The sequence below is a fragment of the Macaca fascicularis genome, chromosome 19 (genome assembly GCF_037993035.2).
Source record: "Macaca fascicularis isolate 582-1 chromosome 19, T2T-MFA8v1.1".
NCBI classification, from domain to species: domain Eukaryota; kingdom Metazoa; phylum Chordata; class Mammalia; order Primates; family Cercopithecidae; genus Macaca; species Macaca fascicularis.
In genome coordinates, this window is record NC_088393.1 from 1868106 (window position 1) to 1894583 (window position 26478).

The 26478-nt window shown below is 60.7% G+C and overlaps 1 protein-coding gene across 1 annotated transcript; it reads left to right on the plus strand.

The window, feature by feature from the left end:
- The first annotated feature begins 209 nt into the window (after window positions 1-209).
- On the plus strand, window positions 210-15410 carry EFNA2 (ephrin A2). The gene is made up of 4 exons (XM_045380145.3): window positions 210-614; window positions 9911-10224; window positions 13016-13081; window positions 13976-15410. Exons 1-4 carry the CDS (start codon window positions 475-477, stop codon window positions 14095-14097), a joined length of 642 nt encoding a protein of 213 aa, XP_045236080.2. The 5' UTR covers window positions 210-474; the 3' UTR covers window positions 14098-15410.
- The last annotated feature ends 11068 nt before the right edge of the window (window positions 15411-26478 follow it).

A 26478-nucleotide genomic window follows, 5' to 3' on the forward strand; every position in this document is an offset into this window, starting at 1 on the left:
GGGATGCCGGCGGGGGGCGCGCACAATCGGGGTCGCTGGGGTAGGCCCCGCGGGATGAGCCTGCGACGGGGTGGGCCGGGGCAGGGGGCGGGCGCAGGCTGGAGACCCCCGCCCAGTCCCCGTGCGACTGGGGCACGGCGGGAGGGGGCGCCCGCGGCCCTCCCGGCGCTCGGGCGGGACAAAGGCCGGAGCCCGGGCCCCTCCCCGGCGGGTGCGGCGGCGGCGGCCCGCGCTCCGACAGTCCGCGCGGCCGGGTCCCGCGCCCGGGGCGACCCCGGCGCCCCGCCCCGCCGCCGCCTGACTTCTCGGCGCCCGAGGTCGCGCGCGCGGAGGCGGGGGCGGCCGGGGATCTCCAAGCGCCGCCGCGCCCTCCTCCCGCCCGCCCTCCGCCCGCCCGCTCGGCGGCGGCGGAGGAGGCGGAGACGGCTGGCAGGCGGCGGCCGGGAGAGCGAGCGCGGCGGCCGGACCGGGGCCATGGCGCCCGCGCAGCGCCCGCTGCTCCCGCTGCTGCTCCTGCTGTTACCGCTGCCGCCGCCGCCCTTCGCGCGCGCCGAGGACGCCGCCCGCGCCAACTCGGACCGCTACGCCGTCTACTGGAACCGCAGCAACCCCAGGTGAGCTCGGCCGCGCGCGGGGGGCGCCCGGAGACCCCCCAACGTCCCCCACGCCGCGCCTGGCCTCGCGCCCCCCGAGCACCGGGCGCCCTCTACGCGCGCGCCGCAGCCGGGATACGGGCGCCCGGTTCCCGCGGGAGCCCCCCAGGGAGTTTCGGCCCCCCGGAGTTTGGGGGACTCACCCTTTTCGTACCTGCCTCCCCCGTGGCGCCCCATTGCCCTGCGGACTTTGGGGACTCGCATCCCACATCCCCAAGAGCGCCGACGTCTCCTGGAGTTTAGGGAACCCCTCTGACACCCTCCGATGCCGGGTAGCCCCTGAGTTGCCTGCCTGGACTTGGGGGACCCCTGATCCACCCGCCTCTCTGGGGAGCCCCCTAGGTTTCGCATTTGGTGGGGATCCCTGGGGACCTTGGCACCGGAGGTGGGGGACTGTGGCCCTCCAGGGATCTGTGGGGGCGTCCTGCCCGCAGGTCCCCAGATGAACTTGGGGAAGTTGGAGTGTCCCTCCCTTGGGACACAGCATCTGCTTCACTCCAGCAGGCCAAGGGCCCAGCTTTGAAAGGAGACTGAGGGGCCGGGGAGCTGGGGTCAGCCCTGGGAGGGGCAGTGGGATGGAGTCGTCTCCTGTCCTCTGGGCGCTGACCGGGAAACTGAGGAGCAGAGTGGATGAGGGGCTGGCTCAAGGTCATGCAAGGGGGGGACTTGGGGCGGGACCCAGGTGGCCCAGTGCCCTGCCTGCCACGCCCGGCCGAGATGCCCCACCCGCCTCTCGCAGGCCACTGTGTTCCGAACCAGGTCCGGGCCAGGCACAATGTGGGGGACAGGAGAAGCCCCCGTTGGTCAGAGCAAGAAAAGTTTGCCGGGACCTGGCCATGGCCTGGACATTGGCAGAACCCTCCGGGCCATCCCAGAGTCTCCAAGACCGGAGCAGGCTGCGGCTTCCCTGGGGGTCCCGTGGGAGCCGGGGCTTTGGGGGTCCTGGGGCTCTGGAGGGAGTCAGCCCCAGCACTCAGGGTGTCACCGTCTTCCCAAGGCGCACAGAGCTGCATGTCAGGGGCCAAGGCGGCCCCCTCACTCTCCTGCCACTGGTCACTTTCTCTCCGTTTTCCAGCCGCTTCCTGTGCCGACCCAGCCGCCCTCCGGAGCCCGCCATCCCTCCTTGTCCCCGCTGTCTCCTGCTGTCCTCGGTCCCCGGGAGGAAAGTTGCATGAACGGGCCTCTTTGAGGCGGGCTCGGGGACAAGGGCGGCCCGTGTTCCGCCGTGGGGGTGGGGAACACGCACAGGCCCACCCCCCACCATGGTCGAGAGCCTCGGGTAGGGCCCCTGGGGGCTGAGGGCAGGGACCCTGGACCACTGGGGGACGGCTGGCCCACCTCAGAGCAGGTCCCTGAGCCGCCCACTGTGCTGGTCACATGTGGGTTTGATTAAGGCTGTCGCTGGCCGTGCGGTGAGTCCAGCGGGCAGCGCTTCCCTGGCCCAAGTTTTTGGTTTCAGCTGCGGAATCTCCCGTCCCCAGCATGGCCTGTCCTTTGTTCTAGCAAACGCCAAACACAGGAGGACCCGGGAACCAGGGAGGAAGGGGGTCGCCAGGGCCGCCCTGCTGCCCCACCTGCCACAGGGCTGCAGGCTGCGGGCTGCGGGCAGGACCCCCGGCCAGGGGAAGGAAGTGACCTCCCCAGTGCCTGGCTTGGCTCAGCTACCTCCTGTTGCTCCGGGTCTGACCTGGTTGCCCAGCTAAGACCGCTGCCCGAGGGAACGGCCTTGCTGGTCCGAACAGCCGACCTGGGCAGCACCAGGGCTGCCTCCTCCTTCCTCCTGCCTGCGGTGTCCAGGGTTGCTGGGGACGGAGCCGACACCCTGCAGTGGGGCCCAGGGCTGGGTGAGCACCTTCCCGGGAAGCCAAGATCCGGCCAGAATCGGGGCTTCGTTGCCGACATCGGGGGTCTCTGCGGTTCTCAGATATGGTGTCCAGGGGCATCTGCCCGGGACCTGTGCCTGGGTGGCGGGGTGTTGCGCATGGCAGGGGGTGGCGCTGGGCCTCCGTATCCAAGGGGACCCTGTGGAGGGGCATCGGCCTGGGGAGAGGAGTGGCATCAGCCAGCAGGCCTGTATGAGGCTGGGCTGGCCGGGGAGGGATGATGGGGTTGGGCAGATGTGTGGGGGATGCAGGGACCCCGAGTCTTTGAGAGGGGCCTACAGAAAGGCACTGGGAGATGGGGGCGGCTGCGATGGAGGGCAGACAGCAGCGTGGGTACCACGGGACTGTGTACTTCCGTGTGCTTGATGGGCCCGCAGGCCCGGGCAGTGCCGCAGCATCACCGGCCGCCCCTTCTGCCCATTGGCCTGGCACCTGTGCCCAGGCAGTGACTGGTCTGTTTCCACCTCACACCCTCCCTGCTGTGAGGTGCACTGCCTGCACCCAGGGGGCCCCGCACCCACCTCCTTGAGCCACTATAAGGTGGGACCCGTTCGGTGGTCTGGCCAGCCGGCCCTGCCACCCCCACTGGTGACTGCACAGTGTCTGTCCAACCCACCCCCCACCTGGGCTGGATACACCTGAGCTGGCAGCTAAGCGTCTCTGGGCCTGTTCCCAGCCGGGCCACATTGGGCTGGGGCGTCCGGGCCTTGGACCTGGCCGGCTGCCCTCACCTGTCCTGCTCACGACACTGCGTGTGCATTCCCACAGCTGCTCCTGTGTGTTTGCGTGTGGGGTGGGGGAGGAGGTGGTGTGCAGGTATGCCTTGGAGTCATATCCGGCTGCAGGTTACATGTGTCTGTGTGTGGCAGGAGGCTGCGTGAAGCCACAGGGCACAGCTTTGGCGTGTTTGCATGTGTCTGCGTGATTGCATATGAGGTGCATGTGTGTGTGCATGAGTGTGCCTGTGTGTGGCACCCGTGTTTGCATGTGCGTGCCCGTGCACAGAACGTCTGCAGTGTCCGAGGTCCCCGTGCGTGTCTGCCTGTGGCATGCATGCATTTTGTCTGTGCATGGAGTGCAGGTGTGTGTACGTGTCTGTGTGTGGGGTGCATGTAAGCGTGTCTGCCTGGGGGCAGCACTGGCTGTCAGAGGGCTTGCAGTGTGGGGGCAGTGGTGGCCCTGGCACGGTCCGAAGCAACCCCAATGCTGGCCCTCCCTCTCCTCCATCCCCTGGGGATGGGACCAGGGCCCAAGTGCAGACGGCTGTTGAACCTCAGAGCGGGGTGGACGCAGGGGCCTGCGGTCCCTGGGAGTCCTCACCTTCTTATTGGAAATCTGCAGTCATGTGGACTGGGTTGCGGGCACTGGGTGGGCGCCTGCCCACACTGGGCATCTCTGGGCTTCGGCCACCCTCCTGGGGTTCCCCACGGACCCAGTGGCCGTCGGGTGTGGACAGCAGCTGGGCTTCCCTCAAACACCAGTTGGAAAATGGTGACCTGGGCGAGGGCTCGGTCCCCGAGGGAGGAGCTGCCCCCCGGCAGAGGGCGGAGGTGAATGTGGCATCCTGCTCCCCGTGGCTCCACCGGCGTCCCTCGGCCTCTGGGGGAGGCGGCTTTGAAGGGGGTGATGCCGTGTTTTGCTGCATGAGGGTTTTTTGTTTTGTTTGAGAGAAGCTGGTCCACTCGGCACTGGGGGGCTAGGAGAGCCGGGCGGTGGGCCTGGGGGGTTCGGGGCCTGAGGATGGGGTCCTGGAGGCCGTGGGGTGCCAAGACTCTCTGGGCGTGACGTTCGGGCAGGTGGCTCAGCAGCCTGGAGCCCCCAGGCCTGCTCTGTGAAGCAGGGGTGACGGAGCCCTGCGGTGGGTGCAGCTCGTCTGATAGGGCCTGGTGTGGACGGGCGGTCCCAGGGGTTTAGCGTCCCCTCCCCAGAGGGGAAACCGAGGCAGCTCCTGTGGTGGGGAGGATGTTTCTGCCTAGGCCCCATGGTCTCTACGTCTCACAGTCTCTTTGGGTCTCTGTCTTCCCCGTCTGTGCATCCTGGGGTGCCATGAGCGGCCCAGGCTTCCGCCTCCACCTCGGGCCTCCCTGGGCGGCCTCAGTTTGCAGAGAAGGGAACAGAGGCTCTGTGGTGGGGGCTCGGGAACGCAGTGGGATTTGACCTCCCCCCGTCTCTGGGCTGACGTCTCCACAGGTCTGCAGGGGACCGGCCCGACGTGGGTCCCTCAGGGTCACAGCAGAGGCAGCGGGTTGTGCATTCATGGGGGTCTGGGTGGCAGCGTTTCTGTGGAGCTGGTGGTCTCCTTGTCATCCACGAGGGTCCTGCCCCGGTGGCCGTGTGCTCCCTGGGACACGGCTTCTCTCCTCCTCAGGAACCGGGATGCGCCAGGCCTTGCCCCGAGGTCCTGTGTGTGGGACCGGCCTCTTTTGCAGATGGGTCCTCAGGGAAAGCTGGGCTTTGTACCTTGCTGGGGGAAGGGCTGAGCCCCTCCCGTCCCTGTGCCCACTGTACCCGTCGCCCCAGACACACGGCTGGTAGCCTGCGGAGGACCAGACGAGCCGGCGGGGTTTTTGCTTTAACCTCAAGCAGACGTTTGAACTCTGTGGCCGAGCCGGCCCTGGTGGGGGGGCTCGTGCCACGCCTGCTCCCAGACCAGGCTGGTGTGAGGTCTGGCCAAGAGACTCAGTGGCGCGCCCCCCCCCACCTCCGTGCATCCCTCGTCCGCCTGCCCTGTGAGTCAGTGGCTCCCACTTTATGGACAGAGCAGCCAAGACCCTGAGAGATGGTGACTCACCCAAGGCCACCCGGAAGTTGGGCACAGTCCAGGGTGTCCCCACCTGGGGGCAGGCCCCGGGGGAACCAGGAACAGCCCTGGGAGGGGCCGGAAGGTGGGTGGCTGACGGCAACTGTGCCCGCTGCACTCTGTACCCGGGCCACCCACGCCCACGGTGATGGAGGCCCCGGCGGGGCCGACCCTGCCAGGTCTACCTTTCCCTCCGGTTGCATTTTTCCTCTTTTGCTTCATTTCTAGGACCCTGCCTCAGTTTACCCTCATGCACCACAAGGCCATACTTGTCCTTTCTCAGGCAGACCCTGCACCATCCTGAGGACTGATTTCCATTCAGGTCCCACCCAGGTCCTGGGCAGGAGGAAAAGCGCCAGCCCTCAGTCACGGGGGACATCTCTGGTTCCTGGAAAAGCCAGCTGTGGTTGCTGGTGTGGGTGCTGTCATCCCAGCAGGTCTTGCTGGGGGTGGCCGGAGGGGATGGGCAACCTCAGCCCCATGCTGGGCCTCAGGACCCGGGCTGCCTGCTCATCTGGCCGGCCTGGGCCTCCCCGGGAGCTTCTCTACCCTGGAAGAGAGATGGGGACGGGCGCAGGCGTCCACCTGCCCACCCACGGGGTCCTGGCTGCCGGCCACACCGCTGCCTCAGTTTCCAGTCCTGGAAGGCGGCCCAGCCCACCCCCAACCCAGTTCTGGGTGAGATTCCTAATTAGTCGCTTAGCTATTAGCGTCTAATGACTTGACAATTGCCCGATTGGAGCTAATTAGCTCCAGGCCGCTTGCTGGAAGGGGGTGACAGCCGGGTGGGCAGCAGGGTGAGGCTCTGCCTGGGTGAGGCTCTGCCTGGGGCCTGGAGGGCTGCCTGGAGGCGTGGACTTTGGCACCCGCAGGTTGAGCAAGCGTGGGGGGAAGGTGTGGCCCGGCAGAGGGAACCCGGAGGAGTAAAAGCTGCCACCCCGCTCTGTCTGGGAAAAATCCCAATTCAGTCATTAACCCCTTAGTGAGAATTTCAGTCTCTCTCTGCTGCTCCCAGAGAGGATTTGCATATCGAGGCTTTATCACTAATGGAGGAAGCTAAGGCTTTGTCTGCCTCTCCCCAGGCGCGGTTTTGGGGTGGGGGCCCCCTCCCCGCTGCAGGCGCCACCCTGAACAGGGGCAACGCGCCCGCCTCAGGCTCGCTCGCCAACTTGGAACCGGGAATGCCAACACAGCAAGGCCGCCGCTATTTCAGAGACGCAAAGGGAAAAAAATGGCCCCACGCCGGCAGCCAGAGCTGGGGGTGGGGGTTCCCCTGGGACCTGCCCCCCAACACACACACCTGCGGGCTGCTGCCAACAACTCTGGCATTTCAAAGTCCTCGCCTTTTGACCTTTTTAATTCACTCATTCAGGCAAGAAACACATATTGAGTGCCACTGTATGCAGGGCCCGTGTAGGGCCCTGGGGAAGGGACAGAGGAGGCCAACCTCAGGATCCAGGATTCAGACAGCAAACCCTGTAAAGGATCAGATGTGATACGGGGCGGGGCCCAGGGAACAGCATTGCGGGCAGTGGGAACAGCACCTGCAGAGGCCCTGGGTGGGAACGGGAACAGCTGGGAGGCTGGTGTGGCTGGAAGGGAGGAGTCTTGGAGAGGAGGATGAGGAGGGTGGAGTGGATGGGCCATATAGGCCTGGGAGGGTGTACATTTTATTCTGAGGATCAAGAATGGATGGAGGGGTTTGAGCCGCTGCCGACGTGTTACAGGGTCTGCTTTGCATTCAGAAGAGCGAGCTTGGGATATGGGGAGGCTGGGCCCTGGCAGACCCTCACTGCATCCTGGAGGGGCCTGGGCACCCGGCCGCTCTGCCACACAGAAGCCTCGGTCTCTGATGTTTTACCGAAGGCAAAACGGGAGGAGAGAACACGGTGGTGTCAGACACGGGGGAAGCAGGCACCATCCGGGAACCAAGAGGCCGGAGGGGGACCGACAGGGCTGGTGCTGTGGGCCCACCTTCCGAGGCTGCTCTGTCTCACGGAGGCTCCTACTAGGTGCCAGGTTCCTTTTTTGGGTTGAATGTGGCTCCCTGGGGATCACTGCTGGGACAGCAGGGGAAACTGAGGCCAGAGGGCGGTGGGGAGCCCAGACATCCCTGTGGTTCCTCCACGGAGGCCTCCCCTGCAGGGTGACCTGGGTGCGGGCAGTCCCAGGCGGGAGCTGAGCCTGGCCGCCATCGACCGCCTGATCAATGGGCTTTCACTTGGGCTGGGCAGGAACAAAAATGACTTCAAAAAGGCTGGAGCAGCTTCTGCGTCGATCGTGCCCAAGGGGCCAGCGGGTCAATGAGACGCCTGTGCCCGGCCGGCCAATGGGGTAGCCCGAGGGGTGGGCCGAGGTCAAGCCGTCTCCATCTGAGCCTGTCTGGGGGCTGCCCCCGCATCTGTGCAGACGCACCCCGAGTGTCCAACAGCCCGGAGGAGCATCCTCCTGCACAGAGGGGAAAGGGAGCCTCAGGAGAATGGGCCTCGAGACCCAGGGGCTCAAACCCAGACCCTAGCGCAGAACTGCAAGGTTCCGAAGCCCTGGACGGACCCCGGCCCCCCAAGCCCGGTTCCCTGGGGAGATTTCCCTGCGACACCCCCTCCCACTGTCCTCTGTGCTGGGCCCACAGGGATGATGGAGGCGGCCTGGGAAGCTCTCCGTCCCTGGACGAATCCAACCAGGTGGGCAAGGGCTGGAGGCTGACTTCACCGCCTCCGCCCCCCGCCTTGAAATTCTTTGCTCTGGAGATCTTCATGCCAGATCACTAGTGGGGAAACTGAGGTGCGAGTGAGCAGGCCTGCCTGCCCCTTCTCACCCCTGGAGACCCAGGAACCCTCAGCCCCGCCTGGCGCGGCATCTCGGGGTGGCGGGGGACCGGGCCGATGCCATCTGACAATCCCATCAACCTCTCTCGAGCTGCAGTGCCAATTAGTGCACCCGGCGTGGGGCCGGTGGTGGACTCACCCCTGCAGACCAGGGTGGTGGCGGCTGTGCCAGGCCCAGAGGCAGTGCCAGGGCCGGGATTGGAGCAGCCTGCGCCCACGTGCTGCCAACTCTGATGGGGCCTCAGTTCCCCTGCCTGTGCAGGGAAGGAGGAGGCAGGAGCGGTGTGGGGGACCCCCATTCCTCCCTGTTCAGGTCTTTTATGTGCTAATAAGCCCCTCTCAGGGCCCCCCTGGTGCCCCGCTTGGTCCAGGCCGCCGGTTACATGACAGGGACCCTGGGGACCACAGCCGGGAGATCTAAGGGCTCCTGCCACCATCGCCTGAGGCAGTGAGGGAAGGGGAGCCGCCGGTCCCTCCCTCGACTGACCTCTATCCTCACAGACAAGGCTGGGTCAGGGGGCTCCCTGGAGGAAGGGGCCTGCGGGCTGCGTCTGGGGGACCTCAAGGCAAAGGCTTGGAGGCGGGGCTAGGGGACTGAGGTGTCAGGAGCGCAGGCACCCAGGAGGGAGACCAGGAGGCCACCGGATTCCGGGGCTCGGGGCTCAGGAGGTTTCTGGGCTCCAGATAGGAGGGAGGTGGGGTGGGGCTCACAGGGTCACACAGGAGGGCAGGGTTGGGGCTGGGAGTGGAGCCCAGGATGCCTCCAAACTGGGCGGCGGGTGGAACTCTGGGGGGCTGCGGGGGGGATGTGTGTGGCGGGTGGAACTCTGGGGGGCTGCGGGGGGGATGTGTGTGGCGGGTGGAACTCTGGGGGGCTGCGGGGGGGATGTGTGTGGCGGGTGGAACTCTGGGGGGCTGCGGGGGGGATGTGTGTGGCGGGTGGAACTTTGGGGGTGCTGAGAGGAGGGTGGAGGGATTCTTCACGTCAAGCCCCATTCTCTTTGGGGAAACTGAGGCCAGGGTGGGGACAGAGCTTGCCCCAGAGCGAGCTGGAACGCCCGACTTGTGTCCCCCACCCTGCCCCCATCCTTCTCAACAGGCGGGAGTGCAGAAGGAAAGCAGGGCTGGGGGCTGCCTGGAGGAGGCGGCACAGATGTTAAGCATGTTAGGTAGATGCTAAGTTTCTGGAGAGGGAATTCTTAGTGGAGGGACAGCTTGTGCAGAGGCCCGGAGTCAGGAACCCCACGCCGGCCCTTTGCACCCAGGGGTCCAGATGTCACCTGCCTGGACACCCACCTCGCTGCTGGCCCTGCCGTGGGGCTGTTGGGGACACTGAGGCAGGAGGTGGGGGGCAGTGCCAGGCAAGAGACCGTTGGCTCCCAACCTTGAAGCCCGCCGTGACGGGGGTGTGTCCGGTCCACCTGCTGGCCGCTATCACCATTCAGGGCCCCAGGCTGAGTCCACCTTGCGAACTGACCCTCCCCCATTCCCCGGCCTGACTTCCTCGTGCACCTGTCCCCTGACCCGTCCCTCTCCGCGCACCCTGATCCGTCCCTCGTGCTCCTGTCCTCTGATCCCGGCCACCCTAGCGCACCCTGACCTGTCCCCCGTGCTCCTGACCCCTGACCCTGCCCATGCACCCTGATCCATCCCCCCGTGCTCCTGACCCCGGCCCTCCCCGCGCACCCTGACCCGTGTCCCGTCCCTCGCTCTTGGCGCTGACCTCTGGCCGCCCCGTCCCCGCAGGTTCCACACAGGCGAGGGGGACGACGGCGGGGGCTACACGGTGGAGGTGAGCATCAACGACTACCTGGACATCTACTGCCCGCACTACGGGGCGCCGCTGCCGCCGGCCGAGCGCATGGAGCACTACGTGCTGTACATGGTCAACGGCGAGGGCCACGCCTCCTGCGACCACCGCCAGCGCGGCTTCAAGCGCTGGGAGTGCAACCGGCCCGCCGCGCCCGGGGGGCCGCTCAAGTTCTCGGAGAAGTTCCAGCTCTTCACGCCCTTCTCCCTGGGCTTCGAGTTCCGGCCCGGCCACGAGTATTACTACATCTGTAAGTGGGGTCGGGCGGGGGCTGCCGGGGGCCGCGGGGGTGGGGCCGGGAAGTGGGCGGGGCCGCTGGGGGTGGGGCCAGGAGGGGGCGGGGCAGCGGGGGTGGGACCGGGAGGGGGCGGGGCAGAAGTGGGCGGGGCCGTGGGGTGGGGCCGCGGAGTGGGCGGGACCGTGGGGTGGGGCCGGGGAGTGGGCGGGGCAGCGGGGTGGGGCCGGGAGTGGGCGGTGCAGGAGTGGGCGGGGCCATGGGGTGGGGCCGCGGAGTGGGCAGGACCGTGGGGTGGGGCCGGGGAGTGGGCGGGGCAGCGGAGTGGGGACGCAGCCGGCCCTGGCCACTGACCACCAAGGTGTCAAGTGCATGATGGACCCGCCATCCTCCCAACCATCCCGGGAGGCCAGGACTGTCCTCGTCCCTCGTTGCAGATGGGGAAACTGAGGCTTGGAGGGGGACTGAGGCTGCACTATTGTGACCTCGGGCCTACAGCTCAGACCACTTGGCGGTTCGACCAATAGACCTGTCTCACCCTCCCGACAGCAAGACCAGGGTGCCCGCGCCCCAGCCCACTGAGGAGGGAAACTGAGGCATCCAGAGCCCAGCAGGGGAGGGGAGCATGGTGGAAGCCACAGCTAGGCTGGCTGCTAGGGCTTACTCCTGTAATCCCAGCACTTTGGGAGGCCTAGGCGGGAGGATCACTTGAGGCCACGAGTTTGAGACCAGTGTGGACAACCTAGGGAGACCTTCTCTCTACAAAAACATAAAACCAGTTAGCCGGGCATGGTGACTTGGGCCTGTGGTCCCAGCTGTGCGGGGGGCTGAGGTGGGAGGGCTGCTTGGAGTGCATCAGCTCTGGTCACTCCACTGCACTCCAGCCTGGATGGCAGAGTGAGACCCTGTCTTTAAAAGAAGAAAAAATCCCACAGGGCCTCTGCAGCACCAGCCGCACCCAGACTGGGTAGGGGTCTCAGGTCCTCCCCACCCCGCACCCACCCCCGCATCTCCCCGGGACCCATGCCAGGCTTGGAGAATCCCTGAGGACCGTGGGGTCTTCATCTGAAGGTTGGGTAGCGGCAGCCTTGGGGAGTTTCACACCTGCAGGACCCCATGGTGGGCTGGGCTTAGGGAGGCTGCCAGTCCCTGCTGCTCATCAGAGGGTCCCAAGGTGGCCTTTTCGTCCCCATGAAAGGCCAACGGCAGGTGGGGAACACAGCAGCGCCATTCGGAGTCCCGGTCCTGCTTGGCCATGATATCTGTGACCTTGGTGGGGAATGTGGGGTCCAGCCACTGCCCACCCGAGATAGAGATGATGGCGTCACACTGGTGGCTTCCGCCGTGGCACTGAGACTGAGGGATTCCCGTGGAGTGGGGACCCTGGCTTCTCAGCATATCGGGGCCTGAGGGATGGGGAGTGGGGTGGGGGATCTGAGGTCTGTGTCCCCAGGCTGCAGGGGGACCAGTGCCTTGACACCCAGCTCCTGCTGTGTGGAATTAAACTTTACAAGGCCGCATCTCCTCCTTTGTCTGCTCTAGTTGGATTTTTCCCTTTTAATTCAGGGAAGAAGCGGGTCGGGGAATGGGGGAAGGTGTTTAAATTAAGTCCCCATAATATAAGAAAAATTATGTTTTTCTTTCTGAGACGGCAGTTTCATAAAGATAATTATTGTAATTATTCGTCCTATCTCTGTGACGAATGTTATTTTTATTATGTGCTTTTTATCTTCATCTTCCAGTGTGAGGGGCTTCTAGGGGGCAGGCAGAGGTGGTGGCCATGAGAGCCAGGCCGTTGAGGGCCCTGGGCTCGGCAGAGACAGCAAGACCACATCTATGTGTGCGTGCACGAGGACCCACGCCTGTTCAATTGTCCACACGTGTGCACACCCCAGTGGCCCTGGCTTCAGGCATCCTTTTCTTCCTCTCCTGATGCTTGCTGACGCCCCCACTGCACGCCAGGAGGCTTCTGTGGGCCCAGAAGCAGGGGCCAGTGATGCTGGAATTTTGGGCATAAGAACCATATGGGAATAATCTTTCCCGGTCAGATGCAGGGGCTCATGCCTGTAATCCCAGCACTTTGGGCTGCCGAGGTGGGCGGATCACCTGAGGTCAGGAGTTCAAGACCAGCCCGGCCAACATGGTGAAACCTCATCTCTACTAAAAATACAAAAATTAGCCAGGCATGGTGGCACACGTTTGTAATCCTAGTTGTTTGGGAGGCTGAGGCAGGAGAATCACTTGAACCCGGGAGGCGGAGGTTGCAGTGAGCTGAGGTCACGCCATTGCACTCCAGCCTGGGCGACAAGAGCAAAACTCCATCACACACACACACACACACACACACACACACACACAATTTCCCAGAGACTCTACTGTGTTGCCAGGCGAGGCCCAGAGAGGGAGCGACTTGTCCACAGGCTCTCAGAGGGCAGAGATTTGAACCCAGGTCAATCATTTGACTATTAATACATCACCACTTTGTTGGTTGCTTGAAAACAAATACATCATTTTCTGAGCTCACCCTGTGCTGCCCTGGGGTGAGGCAGAGCAGAACAAAAACACAGACACCCCCAGGTTTTGGAGTCAGGATTGGACAGAGGGAGAGGCAGGGCGAATGTACAGGAGACTGCTGGGAAACGGGGGGCATTGTGTCTGGGGCTTTGATGTACGAGTAGGAGTTTTATGGGTGGCTCTCCACCTGGGGTTAGGGTTGATTCACCAAGGTGGGGAAGGGAGTACAGCCCCAGGAGGTCTCAGGCACCAAGAGCCACTTCCCCACTCATCCCCATCCCTTCTCTTCTAGCGGCCACGCCTCCTAATGCTGTGGACCGGCCCTGCCTACGACTGAAGGTGTATGTGCGGCCCACCAGTAAGTGCTCAGGGGAATGGGCAGGATCCGGGCCCCCACCCCTGTGTCCTAAACTCACAGAAACAGTGAATGTTTAGAAGAGCCAGGACAGGGGGCCTCAGGTTTCCCCATCTTGCCCTGCCTTGCCCCAGCCTCGATTTCCCCATCTTACAAATATGTCATACCTCCAAGAGTGAAGGTTGGCTGAACGCAGTGGCTCATACCTGTAATCCCAGCACATTGGGAGGCTGAGGTGAGAGAATCACTTGAGCCCAGGAGGCTGAGGCTACAGTGAGCCGAGATCACGCCACTGCACTCCAGCCTGGGTGACAGAGCAAGACTCCGTCTCTAAAAAACAAAGCATGGGCCGGGCGCGGTGGCTCACGCCTGTAATCCCAGCACTTTGGGAGGCTGAGGCAGGTGGATCACAAGGTCAAGAGATGGAGACCATCCTGGCCAACATGGTGAAACGCCGTCTCTACTAAAAATACAAAAAGTAGATGGGCGTGGTGGCACGTGCCTGTAATCCCAGCTACTCAGGAGGCTGAGGCATGAGAATCGCTTGAACCCGGGAGGTGGAGGTTGCAGTGAGCCCAGATAGTGCCACTGCTCTCCAGCCTGGCGACAGTGAGACTCCGTCTCAAATAATAATAATAATAACAACAATAACAATAATAATGCAAAAAAAAGATTAAAGAGTGAATGTTGAATTCAACAGCCAGGTCCCCCACTTGAGGCCAAGTGACTTTGCCCGGAGAGTGGGCATCAGGGATGGCACCAAGAGGGAGCCGAGGGCCTGCCTGGTGGGGTTTTGAGCCCGGTGGGCAGATGTGCACTCTGAGGCTGGGCGGCACGTCGGGAGCAGCCGAGTGGGGTTCGGGCCGCCGCTGAGCCTGCTGTCTCTGCCACCCCCAGATGAGACCCTGTATGAACCTCCTGAGCCGATCTTCACCAGCAATAACTCGTGCAGCAGCCTAGGCGGCTGCCGCCTCTTCCTCAGCACCATCCCCCTGCTCTGGACCCTCCTGGGTTCCTAGTCCCAGCCCCGCAGGACGCCGGCCCTGCCTGGACGGCCCCACCTGGACCGCCTGACCTCGGCCCTCCGGACCCAGCTGCGGCCCCCGCCTCTGAGACCAAATAGAAACGCTGCTTCTCCCTCCACTGGTGCTGCCCCCGCCGGGCAGGGGCCATCCACCCGCCCCAGGACCAGCCCTCAGGGAGGACCAAGAGCCCCCCGCCGAGGCCCGAGGGGCTGGGGTGTTGCAGCCCCTGGCCAAGCCATCTCCTCTGGGGTGTCGGAGAACCCGGGAACCTCTTGGCGATTTTTTTTTTTTAGTGTATTTTTCATGGTTGGATCAAAAAGACTTGAGTTTTTAATTTAATTTATTCCCTGCCATTGCAGCGGGGCGGGGTCCCTGTGCCCCGGCCTGGGGGAGGGGAACGCGGAACGTGGGGTTGGGAACACAGCCGCTCCTCTCTGCTCTGCACCCCACTTGTGGGGCTCTGGCTGCAGCCCACCACGGTCCCCCCTGGTGCTCCAGGTTGGGTGAGTCTGAGCCAGAAGGGGTGCATGGTGAGCACCCCTAATTGTGGTTGGGGGGCCCTCATACCCCATCGCCCACCCGAATCCTCCTAGTAATTTTCTCCCAGCCAGTGTTTGGCCCCAGGGCGCTGGCCCTTCGGAATCACAGTCCTCCCGTGTCTTAGGCCGATGCAAACAGCCCCCTATCCATCCCCACCGCCTCACACGGTCCTCTCCGACGCCGAGAAGACCTTCTATTCCTGTAAATAGAGCCAGCAAGTGCAAACTGTGATTTTATTTTCCATGTAATCCTGAGGACGGACTGGACCATTTATGTTTCTTCATCCCTTCTTAGGGGGTCTTTTATTTTGGTGGGGGGGTGGGGTGGACTTTTAGAGTAGAAGCTGCACTTTGCAATAAGCTCGTTTCGTCTGTCAGAGCCCCTCCCTCAACTCTGTGACCTGATAATGTTTCTAAGAAAAAGAAAAAAGGACAAAAGGGAGGGAACCACTACCAAAAACAAGAAACACCTCCCCGAAGACACTTTAATGAAGGAAACAACGCATTTATACGGATTTCATATTTCTACCCGCCTTTCCTGATTCTGTGTTTTATATATATTATATATAAATATATATTGTGTACGGCTGCCGGCCGGCGGCTCGAGGCACGCCCGGTGATGGTGGGTGGGCAGAGGGCTTTTGTAGGGGGTTGGCGGGGCGGGCCACGTTGCCAGGCCTGGAGCTGGCGACCGGGCCTCCCCTCTTCCCGTCACAATCAACTTTGGATTCTGTATTTTTTTATAATAAAATGAGCATAAACCTCAAACGCGCGTGTCCGTATGTGGGGGCCTTGCCCTACTTGAAGGAGAGTTTTGCATTCCTGATTTGGCGGTGGACGCCGGGCGTGGTGGTTTACTCCTGTGATCGCAGCACTTTGGGAGGCCAAGGCGGGCGGATCACTTGAGGTCAGGAGTTCAAAACCAGCCTGGCCAACATGGTGAAACCCCGTCTCTACTAAAAATATGAAAAAAAAAAAAAGCCAGGTGAGGTGGTGCACACCTGTCGTCTTAGCTACTCAGGAGGCTGAGGCAGGAGAATCCCTTGAACCCAGGAGGCAGAGGTTGCAGTGAGCTGAGATCATGCCTTTGCACTCCCGCCTGGGCGACAGAGCAAAACTCTGTCTCAAAAAGGAAAAAAATAGGCCGGGCGCGGTGGCTCAAGCCTGTAATCCCAGCACTTTGGGAGGCCGAGACGGGCGGATCATGAGGTCACGAGATCGAGACCATCCTGGCTAACACTGTGAAACCCCGTCTCTACTAAAAAATACAAAAAACTAGCCGGGCGTGGTGGCGGGCGCCTGTAGTCCCAGCCACTTGGGAGGCTGAGGCAGGAGAATGGCGTAAACCCGGGAGGCGGAGCTTGCAGTGAGCCGAGATCCGGCCACTGCACTCCAGCCTGGGCGACTGAGCAAGACTCCGTCTCAAAAAAAAAAAAAAAAAAAAGGAAAAAAATATTAGCTCGGTGTGGTGGTGCATGACTGTAGATTCAGCTGCTCGGGACGCTGAGGTGGGAGGATGGCTTGAGCCCGGAAGGTGGAGGCTGAGGTGGGAGGATGGCTTGAGCCCGGAAGGTGGAGGCTGAGGTGGGAGGATGGCTTGAGCCCGGAAGGTGGAGGCTGAGGTGGGAGGATGGCTTGAACCTAGAAGGTGGAGGCTGAGATGGGAGGATGGCTTGAGCCTGGAAGGTGGAGGCTGAGGTGGGAGGATGGCTTGAGCCCGGAAGGTGGAGGCTGAGGTGGGAGGATGGCTTGAGCCCGGAAGGTGGAGGCTGAGGTGGGAGGATGGCTTGAACCTGGAAGGTGGAGGCTGAGGTGGGAGGATGGCTTGAACCTAGAAGGTGGAGGCTGAGATGGGAGGATGGCTTGAGCCTGGAAGGTGGAGGCTGCAGGGAGCTATGATCACACCACTGCACTCCAGTTTGGGCAACAAAGCAAGACCCTGCCTCAAATAATAATAATAATAATCATAAAATAATAACAACTTAGAGGTGGGTCTGGAGTCTACCGGGGAGGGGGGTGTGGCTTTGAGGAATGTCTGGGGATCCCCAGAGCTGCGAACCTGATTCATTAGTTATGTGCATGGTTTTGGGATCAGGCCTTGGGATGAGCATTTTATAGGGCCCATATCCTTCATAGTCATCCATGGGCCTCAGTTTCCCTCTCTGGGAAGTAGCAACGGCCCACCTAGGGCTGGGAGGGGGTGGCTGGGAGGATGGAGGGAGGACACAGGGCTTGTGGATGGCTGGCTCCGGGGACACCGCTGGCCAGCACACACCTGAGCATGGTGGAATTCCCGGGCCTCAGGATCCAATCAAATGTTGTGAAACCTCCACTGGCAAGCTCTGCCTCCGTGTGACTCAGTTTCCCCACCTGCCCCAGGCCAGGGCAGGGGCTCTGTCATCTCCTAACCTCTTCCCCTTGCAAAATGCACATCTGTGAGTTCTGGGGTCCCAGGGGCCTTCATGCCAGGCACGCCCCGATTGAAGAAACTGAGGCACAGAGAGGCTGGGGGTGACGTGGCAGGTGACCCGGCCCAGGGGACTGAGGTCTTTGCGGCTGGATGATGGTCGCCTGCATCCCACCCGCCGTGACGACGGCGTCTCCAGCACAATTAGCCAAGCGGGAAGGCTCCCAGCTAATTAATTCAGCTGCTCTGGGCCGGGTGACGGGGGCCGCCTCCTAATGAGGCAGCCCAGGCACAAAGAGCCCTGTGTGTGCCCCGCCTCGCCCCTGCCCCGCGCCGGGTGGACGCACGGAGGCACAGAGGGACGGCCAGCCACCATGCTGAGCACTGTGGGGGAGGCCCCACCATGCCCCATTCCGCAGAGGACCCTGAGGCTCTGAGAGGGAGGTGACTCCCACAGCCCACTCACCCCGAGACCCCAAACCCAAGACTGCAACGTGACCACAGGGACAGAGAGGACCAGGGACAGAATGAGATCAGGGATCACAGGAGGCAGCCCAGCGCTGACTGTGATGCTGTTACAAAAACACAATAGTGTCCTTCCATTTTAATACAATCGCATGGATTTTAGTGCATTCGGAGACTTGTGCAGCCATCAGCTCTGTCTGATTCCAGAACATTCCGTCACCCCAAAAGGAAGCCTCGTCCCTGTCAGCCGTCACTCCTTATCCCCTCCGGCGGCATCAATGTATCCCCTCCCTCCCTGTCTGTGTGGATGGGCCTGTCCTGGACATTTCGTAGCAATGGGTCACATACCGTGTGGCCTTTTGTGTCTGGCGTCTCTCACTGAGCGTGACGTCCTCAAGGTGCATCCGTGCTGTGGCCTGGGTCAGAGCCTCGCTCCTTTTCACAGCTGAGTCATGTTCCAGTGCGTGGAAGGACCATGCTGTGTTTATCCAATCATCTGTCCAGAGACACTTAGGTACTTTCCACCTTTTAGCTATTATGACAATTTTTAAAAATACAATTTATTATTATTGTTGGTTTTTGTAGAGATGGGGTCTTGCTATATTACCTGGCTGGTCTCGAACTCCTGGACTCAAGCGATCCTCCCGCCCTGGCCTCCCAGAGTGCTGGGGGTGCCAGGCATGGTAGCTCACCCCTGTAATCTCACCATTTTCAGAGATTGTCTCTAAAAAACAAAGAACAAAAACTTGAAAGCCAAAGTTCTTGTGATTACAGAAGTGAACCACCACGCCCAGCCAAGACGCTTTTTTTAGATTTATTTTTTAACTCTGTGTTATTTTCTAGAGATGGGGTCTCACTCTGTCGCCCAGGCTGGAGTGCAGTGGTGTGATCACGGCTCACTGAAGCCTCTAGTTCCTGGGTTCACGCGATTTGTCTCCCGCAGCCTCTGAGTAGCTGGCACTACAGGCATATTGTGACAATCTTATTATTTTTGAGACAAAGTTTCAATGCAAAAGGTGACTTTGCTTTCTTGTTTTTGTTTTTGTGTTTTTTTTGAGACGGAGTCTTGCTCTGTGACCCAGGCTGGAATGCAGTGGCACGAACCTGGCTCACTGCAACCTCTGCCTCCCAAGTTCAAGCAATTCTCCTGCCTCAGATTCCCGAGTAGCTGGGATTACACGTGTGTGCCAACTCTCCTGGCTAATTTTTGTATTTTTAGTAGAGATGGGGTTTCACCATGTTGGCCAGGCTGGCCTCAAACTCCTGACCTGAAGTAATCCACCTGCCTTGGCCTCTGAAAGTGCTGAGAATACAGATGTGAGCCACTGCGCCCAGCCTAAAAGGTGACTTTGGGTAAATACACAAAGATTGGCTGAGGTCCCGCCTCTGGGCCTTTGCACACACTGTCCGCCGCCCGCCCCCCACACGGCCTGATGAACCGCTCTTGCAGATTGCAGCCAGGCTCCCCGACTCAGCCCCTTCCAATTCAGCTCAGATGTCACCTGAGTTCCTGGCCAGGAGGCTGTGGTGCCCTTTGTGACTCTTTCCTTGCCTGACTCCTCCCCAGGCTGCAGCCCCCAAGGGCAGGGGCTGGGTCTTTCCCGGTCATCACCGGGACCAGTGCTGGGCCCAGAGCAGGGAATCTCCTGGGACCGTGTCATTGGTCACACTCAGACATGTGTGTGCACACGCATGCATAGCCCTGCGCTTGCACCTGCACGCCTGTGCGCCCCTGTGTCACCAGACACACGCGTTTGGGCCCGAGTCTCTAAGGAACTGACCTCTGTTACCTCGCCAGACCCCGGTCAGACCCCAGTCTCTGTCCCAGTGGCCGCATCAACGTGTCGAGTGGCCACTCACTCCAGGGGCTCTGCTGGGATGTCCCCGCCGGGTGTGGGAGCTCCTTGGGGAAGCCGGTGACCCCCAGGCCCCGACCCCAGCCCCAGCGAGACCCCAACACCAGCTCCTGCCAGCCCGGGACAGCCATTGGTACGCTGGTCCCGCGCAGCGCCTTTTCCGCCCGGAGGATCCGGAGGGAAGTGGTCTCCCTCCTGCCGGCTGTTACTGCCGCCTCAGTGCCCGCCGCGGGCAGGGGGTGGGCGGAGGCTGCTGGGGGAAAAGAAGCCTGAGGCGCCCAAAACCCTGAGTGCGGCTTGGGGTGGAACCGTGCCCTTCCACTGATGGCCCAGGGCGGGACTGTGCCTCCCCCCAGACCTTGGCCATCTCCGTTTGGAGGAGGCGCAGCCCCCAGCCCTCGCCACTGAGTCTCGGTGTCCCTGTCTACACCTGTGTTTGAGGAGAAAACCCCTTTGTTCCCACGCTCTGGTCCAAATAGCCCTGATGGAGGAGGGCCCCCATTTTTTTTTTTTTTTTAGAAATGGTGTCTCATTCTTCACCCTCAAGACTGAACGGAGGCTGGGTATGGTGGCTCCTGCCTGTAATCCCAGCACTTTTGGAGACTGAGGCAGGTGGATTGCTGGAGGCCAGGGGTTTTAAGACCAGCCTGGGCAACAGGGTGAGACCCCCACCTCATCTTGGCAAAATAAAAATTAAAAAAATTAGCCAGCATGCTGGCGCGCACCTGTGGTCCCAGCTACTCAGGAGGCCCAGGTGGGAAGATCCTTTGAGCCCAGGAGGTCGAGACCGCAGTGTGCCATGATCACGCCACTGCACTCCAGCCGGGGTGACAGAGCCAGACCCTATCTAAAAAAAAAAAAAAAAGAAAAGAAAAAAGACTGAACAGCCCACACCAGTAATCCCAGCACTTTGGGAGGCCAAGACTGGCAGATCACCTGAGGTCAGGAGTTCGAGACCATCTTGGCCAACATGGTGAAACCTTGTCTCTACTAAAAATACAAAAAGTAGCCAGGCGTGATAGCAAACACCTGTAATCCCAGCTACTCGGGAGGCTGAAACACAAGAATCGCCTTGCAGGGGTCCAACAGACACATGGCAGGAATAAGATGCTCCAAAAAAGAAAATTAAAAAAAAAATAAGAAAAACAAACAAAATAAAAAAAGAAGAAACAATGAAGAAGCCCCCAACACCACCCTCAGTGACCACAGCACTCTCTCCTCTGGCCCCCAACCCAGCCCTGACACCTGCTTCTTCCCCAGGGCTCCTCTCGCTCACGGGTGCTCCCTCTTTGCTCTGGCTGACACACCCTTCCCGAGTCTCCTCTGGGCTCTCCCCACCTCTTTTTTTTTTTTTTTTTTGAGATGGAGTTTCGCTCTTGTTGCCCAGGTTGGAGTGCAATGGCGCAATCCCAGCTTACTGCAAACTCTGCCTCCTGGGTTCACGCCATTCTCCTGCCTCAGCCTCCCAAGTAGCTGGGACTACAGGCGCCGCCACCACGCCCGGCTAATTTTTTGTATTTTTAGTAGAGACGGGTTTCACCGTGTTAGCCAGGATGGTCTAGATCTCCTGACCTCAGGTGATCCGCCTGCCTCGGCCTCCCAAAGTGCTGGGATTACAGGCATGAGCCACCACGTCTGACCTCTCACTGCCTCTTTATAGGGCCTTTCTTCAGCCTTGCCCCCTCAGAGAGGCCTCCCGACTCCTTGACATAAAGTTGCACCCACACTTTTTTCCTTGCTTTGTCTTCTTTTCTTTTCAGCGTTTATGTATGTGTGTATGTTATGTATGTAAGTATTTTGAGACAGAGTCTCGCTCTGTTGCCCAGGCTGGAGTGCAGTGGTGCGATCTCGGCTCACTGCAAACTCTGCACCCCCCAGGTAGAAGCAATTCTTGAGTCTCAGCCTCCCGAGTACCTGGGATTACAGATGCCCGCCACCATGCCTGGCTAGTTTTTGTAGTTAGTAGAGACGAGGTTTCACCAAGTTGGCCAAGCTGGTCTCGAACTCCTGACCTCAAGTGATCTGCCCGCCTTGGCTTTCCAAAGTGCTGGGATTACTGGTGTGAGCCACCGCGCCTGGCCTTTCAGCATTTATCTATCACCCCAGGCACACCCTGTCTTTATTTTCCTCATTTATGTGTCAGCTCCCTGAGGGGCGGGATTTTGTCTCGGTCCTTCCTGATCTCCAATGTCCAGAGCATGCCTGGCACACAGTAGTTGCTCAATAAATGCTTTTGATTGAATGAATGAATAAACATTATATGTATATATGCATGCAGAAACTACATGATCAGAAAAGGGAAAATTCCATAAAAATTGCATCTGGCACATCAATGTCAACATCCCCAGCGAGCACTTAGTGAGCACCTATGGTGTGCAGCCAGGGCTGGGCCCTCCCTCATCTGTGGCTTCAGGGTCAGGATGGTGGGGCTGTCCCAGCGGCCTCCGGGCCCCAGGTCTGGGGGATTTCTGGGAGGAGGCCGTGGTGTCGGGGACTGTGTTCCAGGCTGCAGGTGGCCAGGATGCAGACAAAAGCAAGTTCCCAGCTCAGGGGACCCTATAGATCCAGACATCACCACTGAGACGACGCCCAAGCTGGAAATTAAATGGCTGCAGGCAGGCTGGTGTGGCTGGTGGAGAGGCACCCCAGAGGAGGTGGTGTAGCCCCTGGCATTCTCGGTCTCCCCTCTGGAGCTGCTGGACTGGAGGTAATCACCACGATCATAGCAATATCCGTGACAGTCATCAGGGCTGGGGCTGGGGTGCAGCAGGAGGGAAGGGGCAGCCGCGAACTCGGTGCACGGGCTGGGCAGGAGGCATTATAACCCTCCTGGACCCTGTTGCCCTGACAGCTGCTCCCTGGGAGACGCCAGCCGAGCCTGGGGAGGGAGAGCCATGGTCAGGGTGGGGTCCGGCAGGGAGCTGAGTTGGGGAACAGGAAAGGGAAGCCAGGTGGTGGGACCAGCCTAGGCAAACTCTCAGAAGCTGGGCTTGTAGGCGATTCAGGCATTTGTCCACCCAGCCTTTATTGAGGGTGGGGTGGGGGGTGGTCAGGGGCCTAAGTTGGGGGCATCCTCGAGGTTGGGCCAAGGAGGTGGGCGGGATAGCCACAGGAGGCTTTGGGGTAGGACTGGAGGCTGGGAATGAGGGGTGGACTCTGGGCTGGGGGGTGCTACAGAGCCTGAGGCTGCCTGGGAGGTGTCCAGGAGCTCTGGGCCTTGTTTTTTTTGGAGATGTGTGCCTTTATTATTTTATTTTATTTTTATATTTATTTATTTATTTATTTATTTATTTATTTATTTATTTATTTATTTTTTTGAGACGGAGTCTTGCTCTGTCGCCCAGGCTGGATTGCAGTGGCGCGATCTCGGCTCACTGCAAGCTCCGCCTCCCGGGTTTACGCCATTCTCCTGCCTCAGCCTCCCGAGTAGCTGGGACTACAGGCGCCCGCCACCTCGCCCGGCTAGTTTTTTGTATTTTTTAGTAGAGACGGGGTTTCACCGTGTTAGTCAGGATGGTCTCGATCTCCTGACCTCGTGATCCGCCCGTCTCGGCCTCCCAAAGTGCTGGGATTACAGGCTTGAGCCACCGCGCCCGGCCTTATTTTTATTTTTTATTTTTTATTTTTTTGAGACGGAGTCTTGCTCCGTCGCCCAGACTGGAGTGCAGTGGCCGGATCTCAGCTCACTGCAAGCTCCGCCTCCCGGGTTCACGCCATTCTCCTGCCTCAGCCTCCCAAGTAGCTGGGACTACAGGCGCCCGCCACCTCGCCCGGCTAGTTTTTTGTATTTTTTAGTAGAGACGGGGTTTCACCGTGTTAGCCAGGATGGTCTCGAGCTCCTGACCTCGTGATTCGCCCGTCTCGGCCTCCCAAAGTGCTGGGATGACAGGCTTGAGCCACCGCGCCCGGCCTTTTTTTTTTTTTTTTTTTTTTTTTTTTTTTTTTTTTTTTTGAGACGGAGTTCCCCTCCTCTTGCCCAGGCTGGAGTGCAATGGCGTGATCTCGGCTCACTGCAACCTCCGTCTCCTGGGTTCAAGCGATTCTCCTGCCTCAGCCTCCTGAGTAGTTGGGATTACAGGCATGTGCCACCACACTCGGCTATTTTTTTTTTTTTTTTGTATTTTTAGTAGAGATGGGGTTTCTTCATGTTGGTCAGGCTGGTCTCGAACTCCCGACCTCAGGTGATCCTCCCGTCTTGGCCTCCCAAAGTGCTGGGATTACAGGCCTGAGCCGCCGCGCCCGGCCATCTCCACCTGGTTGAAGGTCTTGCCGTTGTAGACGCCCACCGTGCTACCCACCATCGCGGGCAGGAGAAGCGTGTCCCGCAGGTGCGTCCTCACCCCTTCCGGCTTCTCCATGGGCGGAGCCCCCTTCCTGGCCTTGCGCAGGCGCTTCAGCGGCGAGTGCTGCTTCCGCCACAGGCCTCGGTTCAGCCGCCGCCGGAGCGCACCATACAATTGCATCAGCTGCTCGGGGGACGTGTCCAGTAGCTGGTCCAGGTCCACGCCGCGGTAGGTGAAGTTGCGGAAGGTCCGTTTCTTCTACTCTACCTCTGCCATCTTGCTGCATCCTCAGAAAAGCTCTTCAGGCCCTTCTTTTTGAGACAGGGTCTTTTGCTGGTGCCCAGACTGGAAGGCAGTGGTGTGATCATGGCTCACTGCAGTCTTGACTTCTTGGGCTCCAGCGATCCTCCTGCCTCAGCCTCCTGAGTAGCTAGAAACACAGGTGCACACCACCATACCTGGCTATTTTTAAAAATTATTTGTAGAGATGGGGGTCTTGCTATATTGCCCAGGCTGGTCTCAAACTCCTGGGCCCAAGGGATCCTCTTGCCTCGGCCTCCCAAAATGCTGGGCTCACAGGCGTGGGCCACCGTGCCCGGCAAGCTCTGGACCCAAGCTCTGGGCCTTCCTGCACGGTCGCCTGTTGGAGCAGAAACAGCCAGCGGCTCCCTATCCATTTGTCCCTACACATTCCGGGGCTCCGACGTTGGCTTCCGGGGCCAGAACTGCAGAGTCACCTGCTCTGCGCTCGAGTCTGGAATATCTCAGACCAGATCCCTCCCTTTAGAGCGTGAGAGAGGGAGAGACCCTGCCCAGGCCTCCCAGGGGCCTGCCCACCCGACAGCCCCTCACTCCCCCACCCTCATTGATCCAGAAACGGAGAGCTTCGGCCCAGGAGCGATCAATGCGCCCTAATGGACTTGTGTCGGGGGAGGGGCGCTGAGTCGCAGGAGACACCCTTCCCTGTGCAGAGGGGGAAACTGAGGCCGCTCCCAGGCCCCACGGGTCACTGGCGTGGAGCAGCGCGAGCCCTGCTGCGTCAGGAGTTGCATCTGGAGCAGCCCAGGGAGAATGAGGGTGGGGACCCTTCGTTCTGGGGCTCATTAAGGACACCCCGCCCAGCTGCGTCTGCCCAGGCTGGTCTCTTCCCCAGCTCCGACCGCCCCTCCAGCGTTTGGGGCTTACAGCTCTGCCCTGGGCTCAAGTCCTGGCTCCCACCAGGGGCTGTGGGGCATCCCCTCTGGGTCTGGGGTCCACAGTGCCTGTCTCCAGGCATGAGAGAAGCTTCTAGAGACAATCTGTGAGCATCTTTCAACAGCATCCCCCATCCCTGCCCCTCCCCAGCTCAAGCTCCAAAGGGAGCGTGGATGACAGGAGAGAGGAGGGAGGCATGGGGGGAGTTTATTATCACTCAGGGGCTTCCTCCGCCCCGACCTGGCCTCCCCCAGGGCTTCTGTGATTTTTTTTTTTTTTTTTTGAGGCAGGGTGTTTCTGTTGCCCAGGCTGGAGTGCAGTGGTGCGATCGTGGCTTGCTGCAGCCTCCACCTCCCAGGCTCAAGCAATCCTCCCACCTCAGCCTCTCGAGTGGCTGGGACCACAGGCATGCGGCTCCACGCTACCTAATTTTTTAAATTTTTGTAGAGATGAGGTCTCGTTGTATTGCCCAGACTGGTCTTGAACTCCTGGCCTCAGGTGATCCTCCCACCTCAGCCTCCTGAGTAGCTGAGACTGCAGGCATGAGCCACCACACGTGGCTAATTTTTGTATGTTTGTGTGTATTTATTTATTGATTTTCGTAGAGATGGGGTTTCCCCATGTTGCACAGACTGATTTCCCAACTCCTGAGCTTAAGGGATCCTCCCGCCTTGGCCTCCCAAAGCGCCGGGATTACAGGCATGAGCCACTGCACCCAGTCTGCGGCCCATTTTGTAGATAAGGAAGATGAGGTCAGAGAAGGGGAGTGCCCAGGCCCTGGGCCCCGCAGCCAGGACCCCATTAGGGTCCAGTGGATGGTGGAGGGGAGGCAGCCTGACCACTCCCGACTCCAGCCAGTCACCCCAGCCTGGCCTCCCACCCCGGCCTCCGGGGAGAGCAGCACAGGTGCCCGGAAAAGCAAAGAATGATGTTTATTCCCCACATGAGGAGAAGGAGCTGGGGGCACCCGAGTGGGTGGTCTTGGCGCTGGGCGGTCTTCGTGGCCCCCTAAGCGTCAAAAACCAGAGCTTGTTATGATCTTGTGATGGAGTGGGGGCCAGCCCCTCGCAGGGACGGCTGTCGGCCCCCTCCGCCCGCCCGCCAGGCACTAGAGTTATGGTTTGCAATATCCCACCTCCCTCCCAGCCTGAGCATTAGTGACGGTGGCACCCGAGTCCTCGAGCACCCGGGGCTGTTAGCATCGTCCGTCACGCTTGTGGCTGCAGCTCTAGAAGCTCTGTGGCCAGGAGGGGAAACCGAGGCACAGAGAGGTTCGCCTCAACCCCTGCGTGAGGGCACAGCAGCAGACATCGGATAAGCCCAGGTTCTGGTGTGCTCTCCACCACCCACTGTGGATGAGGCCCCTGTTGTCTGAGCCTCAGTTTGCTCATCTGGAAAACAGGCTACAGTGATGCAGGGTGGGGTCTCACATTCTGGGGGTTCCTGATGAGCAGAATCGCCAGCCCCATGGAGGCAGGCCCTTTGTTGCCTGATCCCCGCCCCCGACCTTCCCTGCGATCCCATTGTCCGGCGCAATGCCAGCAAGCCCTCCATGGATGTTTGTTGAATGACTGAATGAGTGTGTTGTGCGTGGACTCTGAGTCAAGTGCTCTTTCTCGACTACTGGGCAA

Coding starts and splice junctions, on each gene's coding strand:
- EFNA2 (XM_045380145.3), top strand. CDS start 475: ATGGCGCCCGCGCAGCGCCCGCTGCTCCCGCTGCTGCTCCTGCTGTTA. Junction 615..9,910: donor TGGAACCGCAGCAACCCCAG/GTGAGCTCGGCC, acceptor CCGTCCCCGCAG/GTTCCACACAGGCGAGGGGG. Junction 13,082..13,975: donor GGTGTATGTGCGGCCCACCA/GTAAGTGCTCAG, acceptor TGCCACCCCCAG/ATGAGACCCTGTATGAACCT.